We start from the raw sequence: 26999 nt of genomic DNA, 5'->3' as shown, positions 1-26999 counted from the left end.
TAAATGAGAAAAAACCACGACATGTCCAAATTAATTAATCGCCGTTAAAACTAATCCTCTTGCTTTTTTTTAAGGGGTTCACGGCCTGCCTGTAACGAAGCGTTTATCAATTAAGGGATTGCTTAGGGAAAACATATCTTGTTTAAGGTTCTTAACCAATCGTAACATATTTTATGGCATCAGTTTGAGTCATGAGCAAACACACGAGTTTGTGTTAGTGTCGATCGGCAAGAAAGTTCTGCAAAGCGCGTTATGTGTGTGGGTCTATTCTTGCAGTGATACGATTAACAGCACTCAAGTACTCTCGAGTGTTTGGCAACAGTAAATTTTAAAAAAGGCGCTTCTGTTAATAAGGTTCCCCCATGTCTAGAAACCTGTCATTGTGCATTTTTCTTAGTGTAATGCCTACCTAAGAGAATAGGATATTTGAATTGATTGCAACTTACCTAGAATTCATTATTTCCACACAAACGATGACTCCTGTGGAATTCAGCGAGGAAGAAATGGCGACATTTCGTAAAAAACACGCCTTCAAAACAGCGTGTTTTTGAATAAATAATTACCCTGTCCTTCAAACAAACTGATATGACGAGGAAGAAGACAAAATTTTGTTTATCGTGGCCAAATAAAACGTTAAAAATATCCGGCCGATTGCAAAATATTACCATTTTACTTACTGAGAGAACGATTATGCCATGTTCAAATTTGATTTTGCCGCTCAGCGCTCTTTTTTACCGGATGTGACGTCATTTTTTGTTGGATGATTCAGATACACAAAAAGTGCCAGGCGTCGCAGAGTGTTCTCCCCCGCCCCTGTTTGCGATCAATTCTTTTGTTTTTGCCCCCTGCTGGTCGTCATAACAGCTCAGGCACAAAATGCTGTTTCTAGAATTTTTGCTTTTTTAACATACCAAAAACCTACTAACACTCGAACGCACTCTGTAAGCTACGATATCTACTAGTTAATAGGAAATATAGGGTCATTTAGGATGTAGAGTGGAATATACACGAGAGCAGATGGCCTCCTGACGGGGTAGGAGAGAAAAAAAAAAAAAGCGGGAAAGTTTCCCCTCGCCAATGGGCACAGAATGGGAGGCTACCAAGCTCTTTGGCGCGTTTGTTGCACATTTGTCTGGCATCGAGTGACTTGTGTTAGTAAAAGCGGACATTATGTCCAAGAGATCAAAGGAAAAACCCACTGAATCCGAGAGTGAAAGCTCTGAGGAAGAGGAGGTAACTACTTATACGACAGTGTGTTAAAATTCCATCTTGCAATCTTATAGTTAACTTGCATTAATTTGCCTCTATTTCTCATTTCAGGTGAAACCGAAGAAGAGCAAAACATCTGAGAAATCGAGCAGCAGCTCGAAAAAATCTTCCAGAAGTTCAAAAGATGAAGACTTCGGCGTTTTTGAGGTTGTAGAATGAAATTTACACCAGTTGGTGTTTTTACTACATATAACTTCGGGTAAAAAGAAGCGCAAAATTAAAACGAATTGTAATTTATGCACCTATCAATGTCTAGCCCGAGGGGTAGGGGAGGGGGGCGAGACAGTCCAAATCTCCACTCCTGGTACAACATGATTGGTAAAAAGTTTCAGAATTCTCCACCCTGAGGCAAAGAAAACTCAGGAATAAGTAAACATGCAGAGAACGATGGACAAAAAATATGCAAAGCAAAAGCTCTTTCCTTCAGTACATGCAATTAATTTAATTTTATAGACTAAAAGTATTTACTGTATTTCTCAGTTTTTCTGACCCTTGTGACCAGTAATCAGTAACTGGGCTGGCTAAAAATGGCTTCCATGTCAAATTCCCAACCCTGGCTACATCACTTAGAATAAAATCCTTACCCAGGGAACAGTCCTCATAATCAAAATACCATGGGTAGGCCTCCACCCACCCACCCTCCTTCCTTAGGCTTGACACTGAAAGGTGTATTAGCTAACAAATTAATATTATGTTGCCGCTCAAGTTAGAAAATAACTGCTTCGAGACTAATAATTGGAACTCATTCCTTCCCTGTTTTAGGTATTATTTTAGTTTTTGCCTGTTTTCCTTGTCACATATCTGTGGGGCTAGGTGGTGGGTTGGAAGCTTGCTGGAAGAGCACTTTGGCGGGCTTCTGCTACTGCCAAGGTCTTCAAATTCACCCTTACACTGGCTCTAGGAAACATTTAAAGTGGCTTATTCCCCTTTTCTTGCCAAGATAAGGTCTGGATATGTGATCCTGTCGAGAGGAACAATTCAAATGTGTTGTTGGTTTTTGTTTTTGGTTTGTGCATTACACCTTTTCCAAGAAAATATTACGCACTAGATAAGTACTCGAGTGGTAGAATCTTGAATTTACCCTGTTCAAAAGAAATTTCTTCCTATTTTAATTGTTCCTTTTTTCTTCTCAGATTGGCAACAAGCGCAAAGTGTCTGTGAGGGAATTTAAGGGCAGACTACTAATAGACATTAGAGAATTTTATGAAAAAGACGGAGAGTTGATGCCAGGAAAGAAAGGCAAGTACATACTAACCAAGAAAAGGCACTAAAAGCCAGGATTGTCCACCTTATAATTTTTAGGAAGGTCAAAGGTTGACGCCAACAGATTGTTCATCGCTGTGCTCATTAGGCCTTTGCATGACCAGGTTATGTGACCTTGTCAATCAAAAAAAAAAAAAAGAAAAAAAAAAAGGTCATGGTACAAAGGAGAAACCAGAAAGGGAAAAAGTCTTCATACTAGCCAAGTGGCCCATCAGGCCTGAGCTTATCCCAGTTTCTGTAGCATGAAGCAACTAGGAGTGTTTCTACTACCCCCTGGTTGGGATGCTAGTCCATTGCCAGGCTACCCCCAGCATTAAATTTGCCAGTATCCATTTATTTTTTATTTTTTATTTTTATTTTTTTAAATAATTTTAATTTACAAAACAATTACAATGCAGGTCTCATCACGCTACTCTACTTACAAAACAATATTTATACGTTACTTACAATACGGGTTACTTATGTTAGGTGGAAATAGACATGTGTCAAGAGCACAACACAATATCCCTGGTGAGGACTCGAACATGTGCTATACACATATACATGTGAAATGCATATCGGTGCTATCAACGTTTAAGTTTTGAAGATTGATTGATCATTTCAGTTGTACATATACACACAACTGTGAATAAAATTAGAATCATGTCTTCATATCTTTCTCTGTAGTTCAAATAATATGATCATATATTTTGTAAGGTTTAAGTTTCATAGAAAAAATAAGGTGTCTATTTAGTGTACATAATTATTTTGTGAGAAATTCTATAATTCATTGGATAAAAAGATAAGAAATAAGTGAGATGCATTGTTTACTTCTTGATTCTACAGCCTTCAATCTTGGAAAAGACAGCAGGGCATCAAATGATTTTTCATGTTTTAAATTCTATTGGTAGGCATATCTTTACAACTGGAACAGTGGGAAAAGTTGAAGAATCTTGTTGGTGACATTGATGAAGCTATTGAGGAACTCAGAGGATAGCAATGCAAAGTATTAATTTATTACATTCTGTAGACAGTTGCCGTAGCCTATTGCAAATCTGAATGATTCTCTCAGGGTTGACTGTTCACTGTCTGTGCTTGCTTTGCATTTTCTGGAGAAAAATACGAACAGTATTGAGCTGCATTTTTGAACTTCAAATTGGTTACGCTTAATTTTGCCTATTCTCTTGTCTTCCCACCTTTGATTTCTATTTAAAATTTAGTCAACTCTGCTGCCCTTTTTGTCACTACACACCTTTTGAAAAGTGTCCACTTAGGAGATATCCCACTCATGGGAGATTAAATTTATTGTTAGTGTTGCTTGGACCACTACAAAGTGTTCGATGATGAGAGGTGTCGCCCACAGGAGTCTCTAGCATGTTGCATCATGATGAAAATAAAGAACAAGTGACCACTAAAATAATTTTTTCCTATATGAACATATTCTTTCAAGTGGTACTATATGAAATGAAAGGATACCAGAAAGGAGAACAACATTTATAAAATTAATGTATGTTGACCGTGGGACTTGAAGGGATGGCAGTTTCTCATAAATTATAATTATCAGAAAGATATTTTCACAATTAAGATCATGTTGTTGTTTGTGAATAATGTTGCAGTGCAACTTCTTTGACAGGGGCCACTTAATTCAAAAAGCCATTAATTTATATTTAGATGGAAACAAAACACTCCAGTCTCGGTTTGAAAGTTTTTTGGGGAGTGAAATCAAGCTTAGTTGCACTTAAGTCTGGATTTTAAGTGACCTGCTTGCCCTGCCAGCTTTTCTTTCTTCTGCAATTTTTTTTTCACTCAAAATACTGGGCCCAACCCCTAGATCTGCCACTGATACAGTATCATAGATCTGGGTTAAGGGGGCAACAGTGAGAGTAAAGTACTATTTTTCCCAAGAAATAGCTTGATAATGACAAAATAATGGACATAGACAAAAAATTTTTAATGTGAATGTTGAGTACATTTGACAACATTCTGAACTTGGAATTGCCCTGAATTCTTTGTTTGCAATCCTCTATTCCTGGACAGTTGGTTTTCATTGTTTTGATGGCCTCAGTTACAGTGGCAACAACTGAAATGACATTTAACTTGAAGTAGAATGTATTATTTCAAATTAGTATTTAAAAGTAATTTATGATTTATTTTTTTTCTTTTTTTCTTTTTTTTTTTCTTTCAGAGCTTTTGTCAAGAGAGTAACATTGTAGTTCTACCTACTAAGAATTTATATTGTTTGTGTATTTACTTTCAATATTCATGTAATATCAGCTAAAGGTGTTTTGAATTTCGCAGCCCAAACAATGCAAAAGCAACTATTTATTTCTCCTGAAGGTAATGATAGCAAGCCACACAAGCTAAAACTACCTCAAGATGGAAATAAATTGTGCAAAGAACATTATTAAGATCTTGATTGTTTGTCAGGGCTTAGAATTATAACAAAATAACTGATGTTTCATGAAAAAAAGTTTCTAGTTTTGTTGTTTCGACTACAAGTTTTAGTCAGTTTGTGTTGTTAGGTCAATTTTTCAATGTATAGTATTTCAGCTTTTGTCTTGTATTATTTTATATATTGAGTCAAGACTGGTAGACTTTTTCAAGTTCTCAAAAAAAAAAATAAAATAAAATAAAACAACATTAATATTATTACAATGTTTCTGTGATTATTTGTTATTACATTTGTTAAAAATTGTATTGGATTACAACCAGAGTACGAAAGAGAAACAGATGTTGAAAATGCCAGTTTTGCAGCAGTTGTGAATATGCCCCAATATCTTTGGTTTACTAAAATTTACATAGCCCAAGGTCGGATCCAAATAACTTCAAGACAAGGTTGATCATAAAATCAGCCTCCTTGGCAGCAGTTGCCCTTCATGTTGTCCTCTCTACCTCCCCTTTGAATGCCTGTAATGCAGCCTACCCCTTGACGAGAGTAGAATAGGGAGGCATTGTAGTCAAGTGTTTTAAGGGTGCTGGATTTGAAATCTGGAGGTGAACTCCTTGTTCAAATCCTCCAACCTGCCACTATCTGGATTTGTTCTCAGTAGCCCTGAGTTCAACTCCTCCACCACATTGTGTAAATAGCCAACTGGTCAGCCTCCCACCAGTTGGGAGGATTTATGTTCTACTGTATTTGCAAAATTTGTTTTATTTATTCACAGTGTCCCCAATTAGCACAACAATGTTAAATAAACTTGACACTAAAATAAAAGTCATTCATTTTGTTTTGTTTTATTTACCATAAATTGTTTACTTAAGACTGTTCAATCGTTGAAGAACCATGTCTGGACCAGATGAAGGAAGAAGAGCCATAAACGTCACCAGTTTTGAATCTAAGCCAACTTGATATCGTGTTTGAGGGTTGTTTGACATCAGTGCGTCCACAACAGCATTAACAACCTTGTACGTGTGACCGGAACACATATCCAAACCTTTATGGAAAATCTTGATCACTGTAAAATGAATGGTATTTTATTAAGTAAAGTGCATTTAGAGTTTGTACCATGTCGACCTACTGTAGAAATCTGTTTTTAATTGGAATTTTTCAGGACCTCCGAGTCTCCTCTGTAGTCTCTCCCAGTTGTTTGGTCAGTTGGAGATAAGGGCATGGAACAGCAAAATAATAGAAAAAAAGAAGCAAATTATTCTCCACAACTGCTCCCCATTCTTTGGGTTGCTCCTCATCCTCCTGATCAACAGGACTAGAACAAGGCCTTCTGAACAAAATAATTGTTCATGACAACGATGCAAACTTCAATGAAATTATTATTTCTTCAATCAATTATTGGCAGAGTTGACTTAGTGCCATACTGTAACTAAGTGTCGGCTCCAAATTAAAGTGGACACAGGAGAACAGGTCAACTCTAAGGAACGTTTTGTAATGCATGATTTTTGAAAACATTGAAAGCATTCGTGATTCTATCAAATGATTGTCATTGATTGATTGACAATTGATGATTGTCAATTGATGATTGTCACCTTGCAGTGGGTTTCTCATCATTTGTCCCATTCCTTTATACAATGAATAATATATTTATTGAGGTGTAACCTGGTACTTGATCTAGTGTTAGCCTCTGAACAGGCTGTCTAGTCCAGGAAGGGGAAAAGAGAAAGGAAATTCATTCTCTCCCATTTCCCTCACCGTCCTTCCAGCTGTGGTCAGACTCTTCCAACCGAAGCCTGTTCACAGGCTAATCTATTGCGAGCAGGGCGATTTTCAGTTTCTATGCATATGGTTAAAAATGATATTGGACATAGTTATTCTGCCAATCTTTAAGACTCTATCTTACGTCTCTCCACATATTCTTCAGAGTAATCCTCCCTGATTTCTTCACTCAAAGACTCCCAGTGTCCTCTAAATATCCTCTCAGCTCTGTTCCCGTCCATAAGACCAGTTTTGAATGATCCAGGCTCTATGATGCTGACTCTTACATTCCATGGGCTCATCTCTCGTCTCAAAGCATCAGAAAAAGCTTCTACGCCGTACTTTGTGATACAATAAGCACAGGAAGTGGGAACTGACAATTGTCCTGTTGAATTTGCAAGAGTACATTAATTGAATAATTACTGAATTTGTCATAGAACTGTATAAGAAGTAATGTTCTTGGAATTTAAGAGTTAAAAGCCAGACTCAATTACCCTTACAGATAGATCTATACAATGGTCTTGCAAAGTTCTTGAAAATGAAAAATTTTGGCTTCTTCCTTGAAACGTCCTTGTTGACAATTGCTTGAATGTACAAGACTTCAGGATAAAAACCAATACTGATATGGATATACAAAACTGAATATCTAATTCTCAACAAAACAGTCTCAAAAGTTAATTTTGATGAAACAGAAGTTAACTAATTATTATACATGGGGAATACCTTGCAGTGTTGCAATCTTGCCCTAACAATGGGGTCTTGAGCATTCTGTATTACTTTTTTTGAGCCCCCTTTCCCCTAACTTCAAAACTTTTACATATGATTCAGAGGGAAATAAGTCTCCTTAAATAATCCTTGGAAAAAGAAGTCTGACATTTGTATGATCTATGATGTCAGTACAACACTCTGTGTAAAGCAAGTACCAAAACCACCAAGCAGTCCTAGAGATGGAATCACCGGGGGAAACAGGAGAGAAGGCAGCCAAGGAACAGCTGGCGATGTTCAATGGAGGGGGAGATGAGAGAGGCAGGCTTCAACTGGTGACAGTTGAAGAGGCAGTCTAAAGACAGAAAGATAGGGAGAAACTTCCTTAAGGACCTATGCCCCTCGCAGGGTGAAAGGGTTTAAGTCAGTAAGTCATGGTGTCAGTGCAGGTGGATTATGAAGTACACAGTGGTTTCTAAAAGCATGCGGTTAAGTTTAGTAAGGCAGGCCTTCTAGTGCCCAGAACGAGGGCCTCATAGTTTCCAACAAAATAGCCGGGCCTAGACCCCCCTCCAACATCCGACAACAGCCTCTCTCTGTCTGCAAACTTCAACTGTAAAAATACTAGAAATCAAACATTTCATAGTTACTGATCCTTTTAGAATGTTTGTACACCATGTCCTTCTGACCTAACATGCTGGAAAAGTTCACCACTCGTCCTTCAGCTTTTTTAACAAGTGGAAGGAAAGTCTTAGTGACATCAATCAAGCCCCAAAGATTGACATCGGCAACTTGCTTGAATTCATCAAATGGCATCCACTCGATTAATCCAAGCCTTGCCACCCCAGCGTTGTTGACCACGCCCCAAAGGACTGCAAACCAATCGAGATAAAACAAATAAATAGTCAGTCATAAATTTAATTAATGTTAGCAGCAGTGAATCTAGATGATGAACTTGTGCCCCTTTTCCTGAAAAATATTCCCACAGGGTCACAAATTCCCTTCTCTGTCACTCTACTTCCCATCCCCCCATTATAGCAGATTTTAGCATGCTGGCAACCTGAATGGTACTTCAACCCATTTGGTACTTGGAGTTGTCATTTGGCTACAAGTGTGACATACTCAGGAAGGCATTTAAAAAAACAAATTGACATTAGGCAACTGGCACTAATAGACACCTGTGGAAACCTACATGTAGCCATACCCACCCCTTGAGGAAAAAGGTTTTTCCTCAGGGGGTGGGTATTCAAGGGTGGATCTAGGGGGTGCAGGGGGTGCCCCCCTTGTGATAACATGCGGCTTACTAAAATTTGTTTACCTCACCAGTCAGTTATGCCATTCCTTAGTAGTACACCCCCTTGTTAGTGTTACACCCCCTTCTGGATCCACCCCTGGTACTGCTACACATAAACTTCACCTATGGAAACAGATCTGCCCAATTAACATTAAGAACTGTTTTCATTCCATTTGTTCCCATGGAATCTTGTCTTCTCGCACCAGGGAAGACACAAATCCCCCCCCCCCCCCCGCTCCTCCTCTTAGCTTCCTTTGCTGAGGTTAAGTCAAACATTACCTCCTTAACAAAAGGAGAGCAGTGTCCCCCTAACCCATTGCAGAAATATTCGAAAGACGTTTAAAATGTTAGCGACAGAGAACCCCCTCAGAATTGTCTTTTGTATAGTCTAAAAAAATCTCGCCAAAGTGGGCAGGGGGGAGGGGGGAGGTGGAGTCGAAGTAAAATGGAATGGCCCCCTAGCTAACCCACCGCAATCTGGAGGTAACAGTTCTTTCACCCTTGCATAAACAGCTTTGATCTTGTGCGAGTCAGTAAGGTCAAGATGTAGAGGAAACACTCTACTGCTTGTCACTGCTTTCAAGCTTTCCTCTCCTTCTTTCGTTAAACATGTCGCGAAAACACCGAATCCCAGTTTGTCCAATGTGAGGGCTGTTTCCCGCCCGAAGCCAGAGTCGCAACCGGTGACGAGGACAAATTTCTTGTCAACGCCAGATATGAATGATCTGTTGTAATAATTCCATAAGCAAAGTATAATACATACTAGAAAACAGATAAACAGAACTGCAGCGACGAATTTAGCCATTCTTCGTTCGAACGCGTACGAAAAGCAGGGAAAAAACTGGGTACGAAACCAGCCTTTTCTTTATAGAAGTCTATTCATTGAGTGTTACATGAATAGAAAACTAAGTAAGCCGCTGACCACTTATTGCTCAAAAAAATTGTTTTGAAAAGTTTGAACGGTTATAAACGTGATGGCAGCTTCGATTGAGTTTAAAATGCCCCAGAACAACCCAATAAAACCAGAAAAACGGGCGAAGAAGAAGCCAGCACAAAGAACTCGTTCAAAGAGTCAACTTGAGCATCGATCTTCTGCGATCTTGCCATTTTCGGCTTGGGTTGAACCCCATCGTGGACCGGTTACACTCGCACACGGCGCCCGCGAGGAAGAACTTCGACTGAAAAGAATTATCCAAGAAAAGGAAGAAAGGCTAAGAGAATTTCAACAAGAGGTAAAAGCTAGAGTAAGGCATCTTGAGCAAATGAGGCGTGAAGAACAGCATGGTATGTCCGTGGAAGCTTTTGTGGTTGAACGAAATGTTGTGCAGCAAAGCTCGTTACCAAGCACTGTCAGACGTGACAATTGTGTGTATCGCGATGATTCCGAACTAAAAATCCAGAGAAGCGCTACCAGAGATTACTCGGCAGTAGATGCTGCAAGTCATTTGCTGGAAGAACACGCTAAAAAGATCCGAAATTGCTCCAAACATGCCAGGAATGTTCTGAGCTCGAAGAGTCTTGGAGCAGAAGTTGAAGATTTGAGTAAACAGCTTCCTGGCGGTTTGTGGCGAACTTCACCGACTAGAGATCACGCTCTATCAAGGCAAAGATCTGAAATCGGAAAACCGCAAGAACAACTTGCAAAGGATGATTCGGAAAATGATTACTGGATTGGTGAGAATGCTATTAAAGATCAGAGTTTTGATCACGAACGTTGGATTTCCGACAGTGAATTTCCTGGAAAAGAAGGCCAAAGATCAGCCTTACATGCAGAAAAACGGGTCCACTTTGAAGACGATGAAAATGTAGAAATTATAAATAGTGACTGGAATAGCCTGCAGAAGCAAGCTTGTGATCAGGAAAAGAACACGGCCAAAAGTAGTGTGGAAGTTCTCCTACAACCTTCTAAATTGTTAGAGGAAAAAAAGGCCCGTGCAAAATCCCAAGTTGCTGTGTACAGGAGGCTGTTTATGGATATCGAACGAGAGCAGGTTAGAGAGAACATTCGAATGAAACAACACCGCAAAAGAATGGAAAATCTGAAAGTTCAGAAAGAAGTGGAACGCCTCGAGATAGAGCAACGACAAATCGACAAATTAAAAATGCAAAGGGTTAGAAAAGAGGAAGAGTCATTCCTCAGAGCTCGGAAAGAAAAGAAACATCAAGTGGATTTGGCTAAACAACACAAGAAACTTCAGAAAGAGAAGGAGACAGAAAGGTATATAGAAGCTTTACAGGCCATTTTGAAGGAGAAAGTGCTGAGCAGAAAGATTGTTCTTCCTCCGCTATGTTCTTGTGGACCAACAATCTGGGATACAAATCCTGATACTTGTGCTAACAATTGTGTGTTCTACAAGAATCCTAAAGCTTATGCTAAAGCACTATCCACTGTACTAGGCTCTGCAAACCTTGAATAGTCATAATATCGTCACAGCAGTATTATTGCCTTGTTCAAATTGCACGCAGCATGAAAGCCAAGGTCTTGCAAGACCACAGGAAGTTCCTCAATTTTCTCAGGGTCAAATGAGCGAGTGCACAAATGGGCACAAATATCACCTCACATGAGGGGAGGTGCTTGCCTGCTCACATGCTCGCATACGTGAATAAACCCTAACCCATGATCAGGCATTCTGTTGTGGGGAGCAAAAAAGAGCAGCACCTGATTGCAGGTAAACTAACCCTCAAAAAAATTACATGTAAGTGTGTACCTACACCTAGTCGAAGGTATTGCAATTTAATTTCTTGGGAATCTGATCTCTCAATAGTTGTCTGCAAAATAGTAAAAAGCCTTTTGTTTTGTATTACGTATTTAATACACAGTAATGAATCACTCAATAAACTTGATAAAGTTGAAAAAGCCTGTTATGTATTCAGATGCAAGTCATTTTCCCTGCTGTCCATTTACTTTCCTTCAACTGGTGTTGTGGAAGAAAAAGAACCCGACCTGGGAATGATTGATTGGGTAATAAATCTTGTTTATTCAGTAAATTTTAATGTTTACATGCTCTGAAATGACAAAAATGCAATAAGAACAATCAATAATACTAGGATTTGATTATTTACGATGCAGCCAGTTCAGCTGAATCTTGTTTGCTAGCGTTTGTGTCTGTTGTAGATACTTGAGCTTCATTAGATGCTGTGTTTGGTCCATGACGAAGATTTTGCATTGCCTGCAAGACACAGGAAACAGCTGAGGCATCTAAATAGTAATTATTTAAATCAGCAGTTCATTTCTACTGTGCACAATAGTGACAATATTCAAACAAGGTAGTACAATCACAGGTCTCTATCTGGTATCAGATAGATTGCTATGTAATCAGACACATGTGAGTAAGTTATCTACAACAGCAGCAGTAATGCCACTGAACAGAAGGCTTCACAAGCAGTGAAATGTTGGTATGCAACATTTTCACATTAGCAATATTGCTCCTCCTAGAGATAATAATAATTATAGGAATTTATGTCCACAAGAGGAGAAACGTGGTTTGAGGAAACCATTTTCTTTCAGTCAAACTCAATAATTGTAAGAAAATTAAAACAGCAAATCATAAGACGTATGAAGTTACCAGACTGAAAATGTGCTCTTTGACAACTCAACAGTGACGCGCACATGAGATCTCTGAAGTCTTATGTCATCACGTGGAACTCAAGCAAGGGCCCATGAGAGTTTGACATGTATCTGTTAACTTTTTTAAGCTAAGCATTATAGCAATATAAGCTACTGCGTACAGCTTAAGATACACTGTGATCACTTACTTGGTAATAACCTGTATGATAGCCACTCAAATACCAAGCCATTAACATGCTTGCTAAAGCATCACTATCGTGAGAAACATCATTGCTGTTAACTGGAGCTGGGGGCGGCGGCATAGGGGCAAATGGAAACTGCTGACAAAAAAGAAAAAAAAACATATTAACCATAGCATTGTGATTTTAAATTCTTTGAGCAGAGAATACCAAGTTCAAAATGAGAAAGAACTTGTGTTGAGGACAAAGTAGCCTTAATGCAATGGTCAAGGCCACGCTGTTCAGAAGCAGGTTAATGCTAACCCAGGATTACTAAGTTAACCAAAGTGTAAATTTTTCTTGATGTAGAAATTTTTCTTTTTGTATAAAAATGCTTTTCACTGCACATCTTTTGTGTAGTTTGAGATCACTCAAACTGAAAACAGAAGGTCAGACAATATAAACAGAAAACCTCACTGCAAAGTTACAAAACTCAAATCAAAATTCCCACTTATCATACATTAGCTTAGTCAGGATTTGAGCAACCCCACCCAGTGAACTGGATTCCTGACTGAGAGATGTGACCAATGTCACTTTCTGCAGCATAGCACTCTACATCGTGATTAACTGACACACAGTGGTGAAAAGATATTCAGACTGCTAAAAATACTGAACGAAAAAAACACTACTGAATAGTCAGATGTTACAGGGTTAACTCCTTCATCACTTACAGTGGTTGATCATTCATTGTGTTGCATTGTAATTTACAAAAAGACATTTAGCTATGACAGTGGCAAACACCCTATTCCTTCTATGAGATGCACATGTAGTGACACATGATAGCTGTATGCAATGACGTGCACTAAGTCTTGAAGATGTCATGGGCATAATGCATACATGCATACCATGATTCCCTGCGTGCAAGTCTCATAGGGGAGCCCCTCATTGGGTATTTTCGAAGAAATCGAAGATGCGACAATCACCACTGAAAAAACAAAGATCTTAACATAGAAGCACAGATTTAAAAAATATGTGTAATAAGATGGAATACTGACCGACATATAAGGTAAAATGCGTATAAACAGAAAAATATCTGTCATCTCTGCTTATGTACCAATTGTCAAAGAAACCATGAGAAGCCATTACAAGGCTGCAAATTACAAAAATGTCAAAAAGACACAATATATCACAAATTCTTAACACAGTGACTATAACCAAGAAAATGCCAACTGTCTGAATCACAAAAGGAGCCCACGCAGCAGAGGAACGCAGGTCTGTCAAGCCGACGAGAAGCGAGCAGTACGCAAGGAAAGAGCCGCTAGCACTAATAGCACAGCCCCTACCCACTTCTGCCCTACCTGTGGGAGAGGCTTCCTTGCCCGGATTGGTCTCATCAGCTACCTCCGGACACACCATAGAAATTTATTAAGAGCCAGTGCCCATAACTATGGACCAAACAACAGCACAAGTCGAAAAATCGATTTCGCTCATTTTTTGGCCCATAGATTGGCCCTAGCTAGTAAACAAACGGACCATAGTTAGTTTCTGCTAATGCAGCTTTTTTGGGGAGAAATTTGCGAAAAACGATTTTGCCCCGATTGAGCTCAAAATCTACTTCCTGTTATGCTAAATTTTCTGAAAATTTGATTGCTTTGCACGTCGCACAGCAGCTACTTAAGAATCTTTCAATGGTCTTTACATTCAGCTCAGGTCTTCATGGTATGACTGAGCGAAAAATAAAATAAATCGAGGTTTCTTTTGAGCCCGAAACGAGATCGAACAGAAACGCAAAATATTACGATGTGTTGCAAACGAATTATAGCACTAAAAAATTGCCATATTTTTCTATGGGCTATAACTTTAAATGCCATAAAAACACTTTCTACAGGTTAACTGTACACCCACCTGTTTGAAAATCAAAAAATATCTCTGGGCAAATGGTTTTAAGTCGCCCGCCTTGGCCTGTGCTTCTCATAGATTTTTCCCTGAACCGCCGTGAGAATGTAAACAATTGCGTGACGCGGGCGGTCACCGTGAATACATTATTCGTTTCCAACAAACCGCAGATGGCTATCTTAGAACATTTAGGTGAAAAAAGAAACACATAATGGACCACTTTTAACTTTAATATTTTGAAAGTCATCGCTTTGGAAATTTCGTTAATTAAAAACGTCAATTAAAAGCAATTTACTTGGAGTTCGGGTGTTACTGCTATGTCGTTTTCAGCTGTCGTTCTTTCTTTGATCATTTTAATTACAAGAGCGAGTTCTAGAAAGAAAATCGTTCTAAGTTCATTTGTTAAGCGCGATGACAAGTTGATATTGTTGGTTTGTATTGTAGCCTTACATGATCTGAAGGAACGCTACAGTGATTAAATTTGTATTTGTTGATTGATTTCGACGGATCGATTTTCGGTCAGTTAAACCTTTTTATTTGTACCAACACATTTAGTGCCTTTTCTCCTTCTAAAAAGTTGGAAAAAGTAAAGTAAACAAATCCTAAAAGTTTAAATCATAAATAAGAGGCATCGACATTGCGAGTGTCTCGGTAAGCTGTTAATTTGAACAATTACTGTGCTGGACGGATTGATTTCCAGGTTACGCACGTATTATACATATAGTTCATTGTGCACGAATGTTTCTGTTTCAAACAACTGAAATGCTCAATGCTTTTTTTTCTTTTTTTCTTCAGTCTTAAAACTTAAGGTTAGAGTTAAGCTAAACCCTAAACTGTTTTGGCGGCCAACCTATTTTTGGCTAATTGCTTAATCAAATTATATATATATATATATTTCATTGAAATTCGCTCTTCCGTGACCGACTTCCGCGAACAAAACAAGATGGCTGTTCGCTGTTCATTTAAGACTACAATCCTGGTCAAAAGTGTTGGGACAGTTACGGCAGATGACTTCACAGGCAGCCTCTCTTAAGACCAAAACCGCGCAAGCCCGCCTACCCCCCTCCCCCTGTCAATGTTGATAAAAATCTTGAAGAAAAAAAAATCCTTGACAATAGCTTCAGAATAGCCACGTTTGAAGAATTCTTCGCCTCCTAGAACAGTATTCTCGAACTAAAGAGACGAGAAGATAGATATTCACGTCTTATTCCAATAATAGCGATTTTTCAGCAATCGCGTTTGGTTCCAACACAACTGTCTAACCACTTTCTATTGTCCCTTTTTCCTTTTTTCCCACATCCGATCTAGTCTTTAGAATAGCTTCGTTTTCATGCAACATTGCTAGGGGGGAGGGGGGTCAATTGTACTTGCTTCTATTCATCTTTTGTTCTAAAACTTTAAGGACGTAGTTGAAATCGAGGGTTTTAGCGCGCAAAAGGGGGAGGTGTCCCAACAACTTATGGCCAGGATTGTAGGTTAACACGAGAGGAAATTGTTCCGGATTCGTGATGAATTCGGAACGTTTCAGTGCCGGATTGATTTTGCCGTTTACATAAAAGTGGACGAATCTGAAAAAAAAACTCCCCGGAATTTAAAGTGGGAACTTTGAATCCGAAAACTTTTGAATCTGGAGAGTTTTGTCGTGTAAACAATTTTCTCTCGAATCCGCATATTTTTCCGCCTGTGATCTTTTGAGTTTGCGGTGGAACGAAAATGGCGGATTACATGATCCAGTCGTCTACGTAGTCGAGTCGTAGGCACATTAATGGCCATTTGATGGCGGTCGCTGGGTGATTACCTCGTGCTGTTTCAGGTGTAGATAATCACTTTTATAATACTGCGCAGATGACGACGATGGCACGATCGAAAACCTCGACGGTTCTAGATATTAAGTAAAGACCAGAATAACTTCCTGGAGGGACCTGACATGATGGACAACAGTACCGTGGTCAGCGAGTCGAAAGAAAACTTCAGACTGTCTCAACCTACCCCTAGCCTTATTTTCGGAGGCATTTTGTTTCTCGTTGTCGAGGCAACAAACTGCTTGTTAACCATTCCATCATGAATGTGCCCGGAGTTATCGTCGTGTGTAAACGGTTAAGAATCCGAATATCCTTTCACTGTAAACCCCTACTAATCCGAATACTCTAAAATTGATGAATCCGGGAACTTTTACGAATCCAAAAAAAACTCCTTTAGTGTAAACCTAGTCCTAGATCGACCACTGTAATGTTTATTTGTCTACCAGTGTTATGATCTGCAAATTTCAGTTAATTGATCAAACAACCAAAGTAGAAAAGATGGAGTTTTTCCCAGTATGATCGAAACTTAAACGCAATTTCTTCCTGGGCTAATTCAATTCAAGAAATTCCAGGTTTTCTAGCTGAGTTTGAGCATATTGTGTAGGTACAAATTTTCTACACAGCTAGAAGAGCTGAGATGCCATCACGCAGTTAGTAGTTTATAGAAATTATGGTATTTCCACTTGACTTTATTTGTCAGTCAATGATTCAATTGCCATAAACCATAGAGGATTGGTTAAGTGTATCTCTAAAACTGCCACTATATTGTAAGTTATCGGTGAAAGCAATAAAATAAACAAGTGTTAAAATCATTTCCCGGAGTACTGTAGCAACGTTCTTTATCAGGGATGTCGTGGGTGTTGCAATGCAAATGAAAAAACATATATATTTATACTAACTTAAACAAAAAAAAAACATTTTCCATTATTTTATCCACACAACGTTTCAAAAATTGCTTTCATCGGATTGCTGGAAACGAATATTTTACTCGAGATTGGCTATCCGCGTCACGCAATTGTTTACATTCCAACGGCGGATTTTGGGCAAAATCTATGAGAAACACAGGCCAAGACGGGCGACTTGAAACCATTTGCCCAGAGATGTTTTTTGATAGCCTAACAGGTGGGTGTATATTTAACCCGTAGAAAGTGTTTTTACGGTATTTAAAGTTATAGCCCATAGAAAAATATGGCGATGTTTTTAAGCAATAATTCTCTTGCCACACACTGTGAAATTTTGCGTGTCAGTTTGATCTCTTTTCGGGCTCAAAACTAACTTTGATTTATTTTATTTTTCGCTCAGTCATACTACGAAGACCTGAACTGAATATAAAATCCATTGAAATATTCTCAAGTAACTGTTCTGCGGAGCGCGAAGCAATCAAATATTCGGAAAATTCAGCAAAACCGGAAGTAGATTTTGAGCCCAATCGGGTCGAAATCATTTTTGGCGTATTTCTACCAAAGAAAGCTGTATTAGCAGAAACTAACTATGGTCCGTTTCTATTCTTACTAGGACCTATCTATGGACAAAATACAAGCGAAATCAATTTTTCGACTTGTGCCATTGATAGGCAATTTAGGTTCATTTTTGTAGGCATTCACTCTTAACAAACTAGATGTCTTTGGTCATCTTTGACTACGAACAACGAACAACAACAACAGACTATTCACAGCCCTCTGTTTTCTCTTATTTTTATTCAATCGTTGAACCCACGGATAGAATCGCACGACAACTATACATAGATGCATAGAGAGGCTCATAGGAGGAATGGCCCATTCCCTGTATGAAACATGCCTGCAGGGAAACATCGTAGTTGTATTCGCCATCTTGGACTAGATATGTTTTGATGAATACAACTACCATGAAATACCCCACAGGTGCATCTCATAGAGGTAATCGACCCTTTACTATTGTTCCCAGAGGTCTGTTGAAATGGCTGTCTTTTTTTTGTTTTTTTTTTTCAGGCTAATTTGTGTGCATGCACCATTAGTTTCAGCTGCGGATTCCAAAAATGTGATCATGTCATGATAAACATCTCTTGGCCACAGTTTGCAGCACAGCTGTCATGATATTTTCAAAAGTAAGAAGTTCGAGGAAAATCTTATCCATGTGATGGATTTTGAATCTGTGGAACTCTTCTCTGCAACATATTTTCAATTTTATCTTGCTGGAAAGTGCGAAACTCAACAAAATTGTAAACAAACTGTGTAGGACCTTCCCTGATGGTTGGAAAGATCACATCACACAATCATGAAATTTGTTACCATGCAATCACTGTTTTTGAATCCCTGAATGAAACCATTGGTGTATGCAATGGCCTGAGAAAAAAAAAAACCATTTCAACACATGTCTGAGATCAGTAGTGCATTGCCTCTCATTGCCCTTGGGTGAAAATGGGTGGCACTGACTTCAACCTACCTACTTACTATAGTCACTTGACTGAATCTTAGCAGATATTCAGCGGTTACAAGTACATGTTACAAGTACATGTAGGTATCTTCTTCTTCCAATCCTGTAGGGTCTTAGGACTAACCAATTCATTGTTTTCAAGAATTGGTGTCTCTTGTGCATGTACAGTTAATATGCAACTATACCAACTGGTTTACTTACAGTGTTTGTAGTAGCTGGGGGTTGAAATCCAGATGGGTTTGGTATTGGCCAGTGTTGCGGCAGAAGTGTTGGCGGCACGGGTGGAGGAGGTGGGGGTGGAAAGAAATTCATCTAAAAAATAATAACACCAGTACACATAAGGGTCTTCTGGAGAATGTCCTACAAGAAAATTCACTCCTTAGCATAAGAAAGAAAACTGCATTACTTACAGAAGACTGGTAGCTAGAAGGAAATGGATAGCTAGGAAACTGATATTCTGGCGCAAGCTGTCTTTGATCTGAGCTGTAAGGGTGATGATGATGAGGATGGTGAGGGTGATGTCGATGTTGACGTGAGGACCGTGAAGGCTTCAGTGCTGACACATCAACATCTTGTCTGAATAATAACACACATTTCAAAACGTTAAAGGTTAATTTCAGTCAGTATTGTTCAGTAACTATATTTTCAATAATATTGTTCTAACACTCATTGCTTTTAGCCTAGTCCTTCCAACCATTACTACATTCTTATAGATCAAACAAGTAGATGAATACAAGGCAACACACTGTGTTGTTTACCAAATAGAAAAGATGCACCAATTAATTCGATTAATGTAGCCCATTGTAAATCAAGCAACATTGATTTTAATTTTTGAGAGAGCCCTAAATTGTACAGACCTAAACCACTTATAGTGGTTTTCAACAGAGTGTCATAAAACCAAAATTAAATTAATCACTCATGACTTAAGCAAGTCAGAAAGACAATCCAGTGAACCAATCAAAACTGGAACAAAATGTGCTTAGCTCATGCTAAGTGCAGGAAAACAGGTGCAAGTGAGTCACAATTGGTTTTGCTCTTACTTTTACTTGGACAAAAAAGAGTTTTTAAGCCAATAGCGTAGTGTAGTAATACAAAACCAATATTACTTTTTGACACCCAAACAGGGGTTTCAATAAAATTTTTTTGCCAGTGGGTAAAAGAGGTTCTAAATTGGAAGACTTAGAGGTCCTGACCCCCCCCCCCCCTCCCCCGGATGGGGGTGCAGGGGCATGTACCCACGCAAATTTGCCAATTAAATAGGTTTCAGATAGCCACTTAGCTCATCACAAGTGGGTAACTAGTTGTACCCACTACCCGGCTTTTATCAAAACCCCTGCTCAAATGAAAACCACTCTCCACTAACCTCTAACCTTATCTTAAGTACATGTATTTAAATATTTTTCACAATCTAACCTCTGCCTGGATCTGAGGAAAGTGACCTTACAAGTGTATGGTGTCGGAAATGAGTTGATGACTGCCTCATGGAGGTGCTGACTAGGCTGTTCGGGGGCAAGGCACAAGTCGCTGACCTGCCATCTGACTGGTGACTGAGCTCCTGAAGTCCAGTCCATATCATTATCACCGCTCTAAGCATAAAAAAACATAAAATAAGAGATTTTGTTGTAAGAACTTCAAAATTTGTCTCAAAATAGAAAATAAAGCCTTGCCACAGACTATACAATGTAGTTCTCATGTATGGTTCAAAACAAAGACATCAAGCTGTGAAAACTTTGACTTTCAATACAACATTTTCGTATTCTCGGTACTGGACTGGAACTAGCTCGTAATGGAGGCTGCGGGAGAATATTATTAAAAAGAGATTAATGTCCTTTACATTTGAAAAGACTCCCCGCATTTGCCTCCGTTGCAAGCTAGTTCCAGCCCAGTGCTGAGAATACGAAAACGGTCTATTACGTAAGCAAAGGCCTAAAGAGTTTGATATACATGTACCTCATGGCACTAAAAGGTTACAAAATAAATGCTCCATTTTTCATCAACGTTTACCCTCAGCTTGATCTGAATAAAAACAAGCTCCAGCATTGCAGATTTGCAATTGTTAGATGTGTCTGGTTGTTAACTTGAGAGCTTTAGAAGGTCTGTTCCATTAGTGGAAGACCTCACAACAACATAAGATGGTTTCTATTCCATAAAAAAATCTGGTTTCAATTTCCGAAGTTTCCACTGACAAATGGAACTGCATTTTCCTGAATTCCCAGTAAGGACAACCACAAGAGGTATTATAAATTTTTCGAAAATTTATTACCAAGTGAATTTTCATGCCATTTGATTTAATTTCCTCCCAGAATTTGAGTGGTTGACTTTTCAGGAATTCAATAATTTCCAGATTTTTTGGACACTCTCCCAGGAATTTCCTGTACCATTTGTCACCGAGTTGAAACTTGCAGAATTTTTGGCTAATGGAAACATTACATTCAATTGACAAAGCACTAAACGTTGTAGCTCTTGTTGTTGTAATTTACTGCTCAAAATCACCTGTTGTTCTGGAGATGCTGCCCAACCTGACTGGTTTCCATTGTGCCTGGGAGACTTGCCATCTTTTTTAGATAAAGGAGTTAAAAGATCATCTAAGTTTTGTTCCTCCTTATTACCATAGCCACAGAACCTCACTACACAAGTATTAGAACTCGCATCCAGTGAAATAATGACAGCATCATAAATTAGCTCATCTTCGGAGTACACAGCTCGGCAATTATCACCAACATGCCACTGAAAGATCAATAAAAACCTTATTAACTTCATTGATTTTGTGTCTTTTGGTGTGAATATTTTTCAGTTGTTCAAACCATTCTGGGCTCTATTTTTTTCCCTTTATTTTCTAGTCTTATGTTCATGTACATAATAGGCACAATGGCCTAATGGTTAGTGAATTTGCACCTGGAATTAACAGCCTGGGTTCCAGCTCAACCAAAGGATTCTTATTTCTATTGCAGTGTTCTTAGGCAAGATACTTTACTCTCACAGTGTCTCTCTCAAGTCTGATATCGGTACAAGTGAATTAACTGCTAAGAGTACCCCTGCAATAGACTAGCATCCCATCCAGGGAGGTGCATGTTAGAAGCACTCCTTATCTGTACATTACGGTAACTAGAGATAAGGCCACTAGGCTCAAGGGCAGACTTTCTTTGCCTTTCTTCATTGTTAAATGTTGAATAAGCAGAGACAAGATTTCATGTTTTCCCAAACTTTCACAAATATTGTAGAAATGTAGGAAAGAAGCTTTCTACTCATCAGTTCAATAACCTTGCCTTTTGTGCCTGTTCTGTTGCTTTCTTTTTATCTTTCTTCTTTGTTGATGCTTGTTTCCTGACAAAGAAGGCAACAAATTCTTATGACAAAATCTCGGCATGTCCATTTAGGATTCACCCAAAGCCAAACCTTGACATTAACTGTAGAAAAAATATCTTAACCTGCTCACTTTGACATGTTCAGTTTTGGTTTAAGAAATTATTTAGAATGAATTGACACAGTCACATGACTATGTGATTGACAGGATCATGTGACTGGTCTGTTATGTTTGATTGGAGGGAAGGAAAAATTCATCTAGACCCAGGGGAAGACCCAAATGGAGGAGAGCTTGGCGTGCTTAGAGGTGTAATGAGATGAGAGGTCACTATTTGTAACCATTTAGGTATCTGTCATGTCCATTTTTAAAGTGGTATCTTTTAGGGTTCAAATAAAGCTCATTCAAGCCACACCCAAATTGGTCTCCTTTAGAGGTTTAATTTAAATTTTTCAACAAGCATCCACGACCTTCTCACACGTGATTCCCTCCCAGGACATCTACAGTCCAACAACAGTGATACATAGAATGCCCACAAAATGCTGTTAAAACTTAATGTATTCATACCTGTTTTTGCCACCAGTCTTGCTCTTTGTGTTGCTATTTTTCCCTCCATTCTAGTTTATAAACAAAGTAAAAAGACAAGTTAGAGAACAATATTATTGTTATTACCAAACAGAAAGGTTTAAATAATTGGAAGTCTGAGCAAAAACTGTAATGAAATGTTGGTGAACACTTTTTTTATACCATTAATGTCTGTGATCATAACTTTTTAAAAGTCATTAACAATTTAACACTGTCAATAGAATCCCACCAAGCAACTGTAATGTTTTAACACTATGAGCTCAAAATAAAACTCTTCTTTGATGCAGCCACACAATTTCTTCAGTCTGTTTCTTGGTCAGTATTGATTAATTTATAAAATCCTCTTATGCAGTTACATGAATTAAAAGTAACCTGGTTCCACTATATAGTGAAAAAATAAGAATGATACTGATGAATAATAATTATAGAAAATGGTTTGAGCCCAGGAGTATTCAGTGGTTCTTATGATGTGATCCTCTGTTTGAGGGTAACTCTGAAAAGAACTGTTTTTGGTGACTGATGTTCTGACAACTTGAGCCATCAGGTTGCTGACTCTGACAACAACTCTGAAAATGACTTGTTGAGGCACCATTACAAAAACAGATCTTTTCAGAACTACCCTCACCCAGACAACCACACTAACAATACCAATGATTAAAAAAACATTACTAACAGTACTTGTTTGACAGAAAATACACCTTAGAATACCTTTCTGCTTAAGGTGCTTGTACATGTAAAAAGAAAGCTTAGAAAATAGCCCAAAGAAAATTTGTGCACTGATTGGTTAAAAGTCATATTTTTATAACTCAATATGAGTGCAGAAAAGTTGTGACAGTCATAGTCACATTGTTAGTTATTTTCTTTGGGCTGTTTTCTAAAATGGATATTTTCTTCATGTTTCTATCACATTTTAGTATAAATCTACTAGCGTTCTATCACGAATGCCATTCTCTGATTGGCTACACTACTCACTATCTATTCTGTGATAGATAGTGAGTGGCATATCAGTGCGCCCTTGTTAACAAAATGATGGCATTTTCAAAGTGTCTGTGAAGAGGATTTAGATAAAGTTTTAAACGACTAGTAGATTTATACTAAAACAATTAGATTATTCGCTCTTGATTCCTATGCATGACAGATGACTGTTGCACCCTTGTCAACAATCACGCAATAGAAATCTCGAGCTCATAATCTATTATTGTTTAATAGAAACACTCATGAAAGCTTGGAAGAACTTTAAAAAGCTGTGGAAACACTTGCCTGTCCGCTTATATTCTCACAGCATTTCTACTTGTGTTTCTATTCCTCCATAGAAACACAGACCAAGTTTTCTATTTCCTAAATAATTTACAAATTAAAGCTTGGTAATAAAACAGCTAAGAGTTCTACAAATACCTTTATGGCACTTATTGCTTGATCATATGCTTGTATCAGGGCAGTGTCATCCCAGATGTCTGAAGTGTCATTATTCTAGATAATAATCAACAAGAATAGAAGTCTTGAGTTTGAAAATTCAATTCGCCATACCAATTGACATGCACTTCTTTTAACCTTACACATAGTTCTCAGAATTTGGTAACATATAAATACCATGTCACGTATACCAAATCTCCTTCCTATCTGGGAGTATCCCTGGATACTGGTTAAATCTCCTGGTCTCCCAAACAAGTTGTTAAATCTTCTAGGGTCGGGAAAATGCTGAAAGTTTCTGCTTCCAGGCATCGTGGCTGAATTTGGAGGAAATTTGAATATTTGTAGCATATTTGTAAGCTTGAATTTTGTATTCTTGTCCTGGGGATATGGGATTTTGGGTTGTGAAACAGGAATTATACTGTCTCCCCCCACTCTCCCTACCTGCTCCCTTGGTGTGGATACAGGATTTTAATGAAGGGGGTTCAAGATGTGAACCGCCAAAGGTGGTCCGCTGTAGGTAAGTCTGGGGGCTTCCTCTCCTGGAAAATGTTAAAAATTGATGTCCTCAGAAATGGGATTTTCCGACATTCTGAGGCCAAGTCATCATGTTATAATGTCTCATATTTTTAATTTAGGGGGTTCAACCAAACCCACCGAACTCCCTTGATCTACCCAGCTTACAGTCACTTCGTTCCATGGTCACTTCGTTCCTCAGGGTCACTTTGTTCCACCAAATAGTCACTTCACTCCAAAGAATAAGCTTTCATGTAGTCACTTCGTTCCAAAGGTAAACTAAGCTGTTAAACTTTTATTCTCAATAGATTTTTTCAAAAATTCAAAGTTAACAAATGCTTGGTCTGTTTTGAATCTTCATTTACAAACAAGTTACTCCGCAGCACAGCTTAAATGTGGCATTGACATACCAAGACTTTGAGCAAGTGAGGAACTCACGCTGCTGATCAGTGGCAAAAACTAGGTGTCTCTGACTCTGGACTCTGATGTCAGCACGCAGGAACTCTGATGGGATATGGTCTGCTGTAATTTGAAATTTCAAATCCTGGGGATCTTTTTGGTCTGATACGAAGATTATAACACTTTCACTGGGATATTTCTTCTAGTTTACTTTTGCAAGTAAACTAGAAGTTTGTATCAAATCGACTTTAGAACTGTATCGAATCCCCTTGGAACGAAGTGACTATTCTTTGGAACGAAGTGATTATTCTTTGGAACAAAGTGACTCTTTGATGGAACAAAGTGACTTGGAACGAACTTACCATGGAACGAAGTGACCAGATACCATCTGCCCCAGCTCCCTGTGGAACATACATGTAGCATAACCCAACACTTCATTTAATCAGAAAGACCTGTTTTACAGTTCTAATACCGTTTTCTTTGCCACTACGCATTGCATTCTTCATCAGAAATCCATAAAAGTTGATCGCTCGACTCAAGACAAGAGCTGATGTCCATAGCAGAAGGAGTAAGCTTATTTATTTGGCTTGGCAAGTTTTCTCCTAAACCTAGGAATCTTTTCCTTGGCAGCCCCAAGTGTTAGACGTGTTACATACAAACAAATTTTTCAAAATGAATAGGAATTGAACCATGGCACGAAGAGGATTAAGTACGTTGCGTGAGTCATTGTTCTCATTCAAACGAAGAACTATAAGCTTAAAGTATGTTTTCATAACACAGATGGTTTAGCTCAGAGAACTATTTTTATTCCAAGGTTTACAACAGGAGTTTACCCCACACAGTCGCAAATAAAATAAGATAAAACAAGTTATAGCTAACCAAAAGATGTTATATTATCTGTAAGAGGTTAAAATCTGTTATAAAAGCTGTTATTTCTTACCTGGCCAGCTCTGAAAACGACTTCTCCACTCGTGGCCGCCATGTTGAATGTAGTCTGTACCAAGCTCCTCTCCGCTTTACAGATTGTGGAGAACTGGGGGCTAACACTAGCAAATATTTTCGCTCGCACGTGAGTGGTCTAAATCCGTCACGTGACTGAATAACGGGGGAATTACTGAGACGTTGATTATACTGGATATCACAAAAACCGAATCTAATAATTGTTCTATTATACATTGAACGAACAAAAAAATGGAAATCATGTTTTTGCTTCTTCACTGACGGCAAGCAACACAAAGCGCGCGAACTTGACATGATTACTCTTAGGGGATACTCAATAGCTGGGAGAGATGTGTTTGATTCCTTTTTCCGGGAAAGGACATTTGCAGGAAGCCAGCTCTATGAACCAATCTTCCTCCTCCCCGTCCCCTCGCTCTCTCTCTCTCTCCTAGACACAATGATAATGATTATACTGTGTAGCCGCACCCAGGTACCCAGTTGGTGGGTGTTACCTGTTACCTGTCTTCTTCGTGCCAAGTGCCACAAAAGACCTACACACTCTGTCTCAACGCTGCCCAACAGCTTTTCTTTCTTTCTCGACCAGTCTTCCAGGTATCCTTTTCGCTCAGACGCGTCATGCAGTTCTGGTTTTTCCCTTCCTCGATCTCTCAGATTAGGAACCACCGTCTGTCCAAGGTGTTGTGAATTTTCCAGAGTGCAAATGGTTTCTGTAATCGTGAATGTTTTCCAAGAGCGGGTGTGTAGCCTGATGTCTAACAGGGGCGTAGCCAGCCTTTTTGCATAGAGGGGTTCCTAATGTATATTGCTTGCCCTATTCATAATTGAGCGCCGAAGGCATTCTTTACTAGGGGCGTCCGGGGGCATGTTCCCCCGGAAAATTTTGAATTTTGGGTCTTCATAAATGGCGTTTCCTTGATTTTGAGCACAAATTTCAAATAATTTCAGCGCCAAATGTAACTAGCATTTCTAAGAGGAGATTGTAAATCTCGCTTCGTTTACATATTACATACTCAGTCATCAAATGCTGTAGATTTGTGATTTACTGTTCACTCAGCTAGGATATCAGAAAGAAGGAGGCGCCGTGGATGCTTCCGTGCAAAAATGTCAATTGTTGCACCGATGTCAATTTGCCTATCATAATGGATGTTCATTAGCGCAAGTCCAGACTCTCGCTAACTGGTCATGGTTGCCCTCAGATAAGTTTTCAGTCGCTGCAATGTGCTGAACAATCGCTCACGTTCTGCAGAGGTAAGTGGCAACGTACATAAGATACGCAGCAACTTATGTACGATTGGAAAGAATTCATGGTTGCATTCTTCTGATGCCTGAACTGCA

The 26999-nt window shown here is 38.8% G+C and overlaps 4 protein-coding genes across 6 annotated transcripts; 2 read left to right on the top strand and 2 right to left on the bottom strand.

The window, feature by feature from the left end:
* The first annotated feature begins 838 nt into the window (after positions 1-838).
* On the top strand, positions 839-5615 carry LOC145462189 (activated RNA polymerase II transcriptional coactivator p15-like). Its single transcript, XM_081445697.1, has 5 exons — positions 839-1233; positions 1321-1416; positions 2403-2508; positions 3423-3517; positions 4697-5615. The coding sequence occupies exons 1-4, from the start codon at positions 1171-1173 to the stop codon at positions 3506-3508; spliced, it is 351 nt and encodes a 116-aa protein (XP_081301823.1). The 5' UTR covers positions 839-1170; the 3' UTR covers positions 3509-3517; positions 4697-5615.
* A 40-nt stretch (positions 5616-5655) lies between these two features.
* Positions 5656-9499, bottom strand: LOC145462162 (retinol dehydrogenase 7-like). Of its 2 annotated transcripts, XM_081445691.1 has the most exons (4): positions 9129-9499; positions 8053-8235; positions 6804-7043; positions 5656-5966 (listed from the first exon to the last, which is right to left on the bottom strand). In XM_081445691.1, exons 1-4 carry the CDS (start codon positions 9460-9462, stop codon positions 5764-5766), a joined length of 960 nt encoding a protein of 319 aa, XP_081301817.1. In that variant the 5' UTR covers positions 9463-9499; the 3' UTR covers positions 5656-5763. The 2 variants fall into 2 exon arrangements, with proteins under 2 accessions (XP_081301817.1, XP_081301818.1); XM_081445692.1 differs by lacking the exon at positions 8053-8235 and having other exon boundaries at positions 5657-5966.
* Positions 9500-9630: 131 nt separating this feature from the next.
* On the top strand, positions 9631-11401 carry LOC145462120 (uncharacterized). Its single transcript, XM_081445688.1, has one exon. It carries the CDS (start codon positions 9632-9634, stop codon positions 11072-11074), a length of 1443 nt encoding a protein of 480 aa, XP_081301814.1. The 5' UTR covers position 9631; the 3' UTR covers positions 11075-11401.
* Positions 11402-11593: 192 nt separating this feature from the next.
* On the bottom strand, positions 11594-25734 carry LOC145462136 (uncharacterized). Of its 2 annotated transcripts, none has more exons than XM_081445689.1 (10): positions 25645-25734; positions 23775-23849; positions 22362-22411; positions 21760-21817; positions 20987-21220; positions 19907-20079; positions 18904-19069; positions 18695-18805; positions 12414-12545; positions 11594-11827 (listed from the first exon to the last, which is right to left on the bottom strand). In XM_081445689.1, exons 1-10 carry the CDS (start codon positions 25684-25686, stop codon positions 11717-11719), a joined length of 1152 nt encoding a protein of 383 aa, XP_081301815.1. In that variant the 5' UTR covers positions 25687-25734; the 3' UTR covers positions 11594-11716. The 2 variants fall into 2 exon arrangements, with proteins under 2 accessions (XP_081301815.1, XP_081301816.1); XM_081445690.1 differs by having other exon boundaries at positions 12414-12542.
* Positions 25735-26999: the final 1265 nt, after the last annotated feature.

The sequence above is a fragment of the Orbicella franksi genome, chromosome 1 (genome assembly GCF_964199315.1).
Source record: "Orbicella franksi chromosome 1, jaOrbFran1.1, whole genome shotgun sequence".
In the NCBI taxonomy this organism is placed as follows: domain Eukaryota; kingdom Metazoa; phylum Cnidaria; class Anthozoa; order Scleractinia; family Merulinidae; genus Orbicella; species Orbicella franksi.
This window is presented reverse-complemented; position numbering and strand designations above follow the sequence as displayed.

Bases quoted from the DNA above. Each gene is read 5' to 3' on its own strand.
- LOC145462189 (XM_081445697.1), top strand. From the start codon at position 1,171: ATGTCCAAGAGATCAAAGGAAAAACCCACTGAATCCGAGAGTGAAAGC. The intron at 1,234-1,320 runs GTAACTACTTAT...TTCTCATTTCAG, and splicing joins AAAGCTCTGAGGAAGAGGAG to GTGAAACCGAAGAAGAGCAA. The intron at 1,417-2,402 runs GTTGTAGAATGA...TTTTCTTCTCAG, and splicing joins AAGACTTCGGCGTTTTTGAG to ATTGGCAACAAGCGCAAAGT.
- LOC145462162 (XM_081445691.1), bottom strand. From the start codon at position 9,462: ATGGCTAAATTCGTCGCTGCAGTTCTGTTTATCTGTTTTCTAGTATGT. The intron at 8,236-9,128 runs GTGGGTTAGCTA...ATTGGTTTGCAG, and splicing joins ACTGTTACCTCCAGATTGCG to TCCTTTGGGGCGTGGTCAAC. The intron at 7,044-8,052 runs GTCAGAAGGACA...CAAATTCAACAG, and splicing joins GAACTTTTCCAGCATGTTAG to GACAATTGTCAGTTCCCACT.
- LOC145462120 (XM_081445688.1), top strand. From the start codon at position 9,632: ATGGCAGCTTCGATTGAGTTTAAAATGCCCCAGAACAACCCAATAAAA.
- LOC145462136 (XM_081445689.1), bottom strand. From the start codon at position 25,686: ATGGCGGCCACGAGTGGAGAAGTCGTTTTCAGAGCTGGCCAG. The intron at 23,850-25,644 runs GTAAGAAATAAC...ATTATTATCTAG, and splicing joins TCGTTTTCAGAGCTGGCCAG to AATAATGACACTTCAGACAT. The intron at 12,546-18,694 runs GTAAGTAAACCA...CTTTTTTGTCAG, and splicing joins CCCCAGCTACTACAAACACT to CAGTTTCCATTTGCCCCTAT.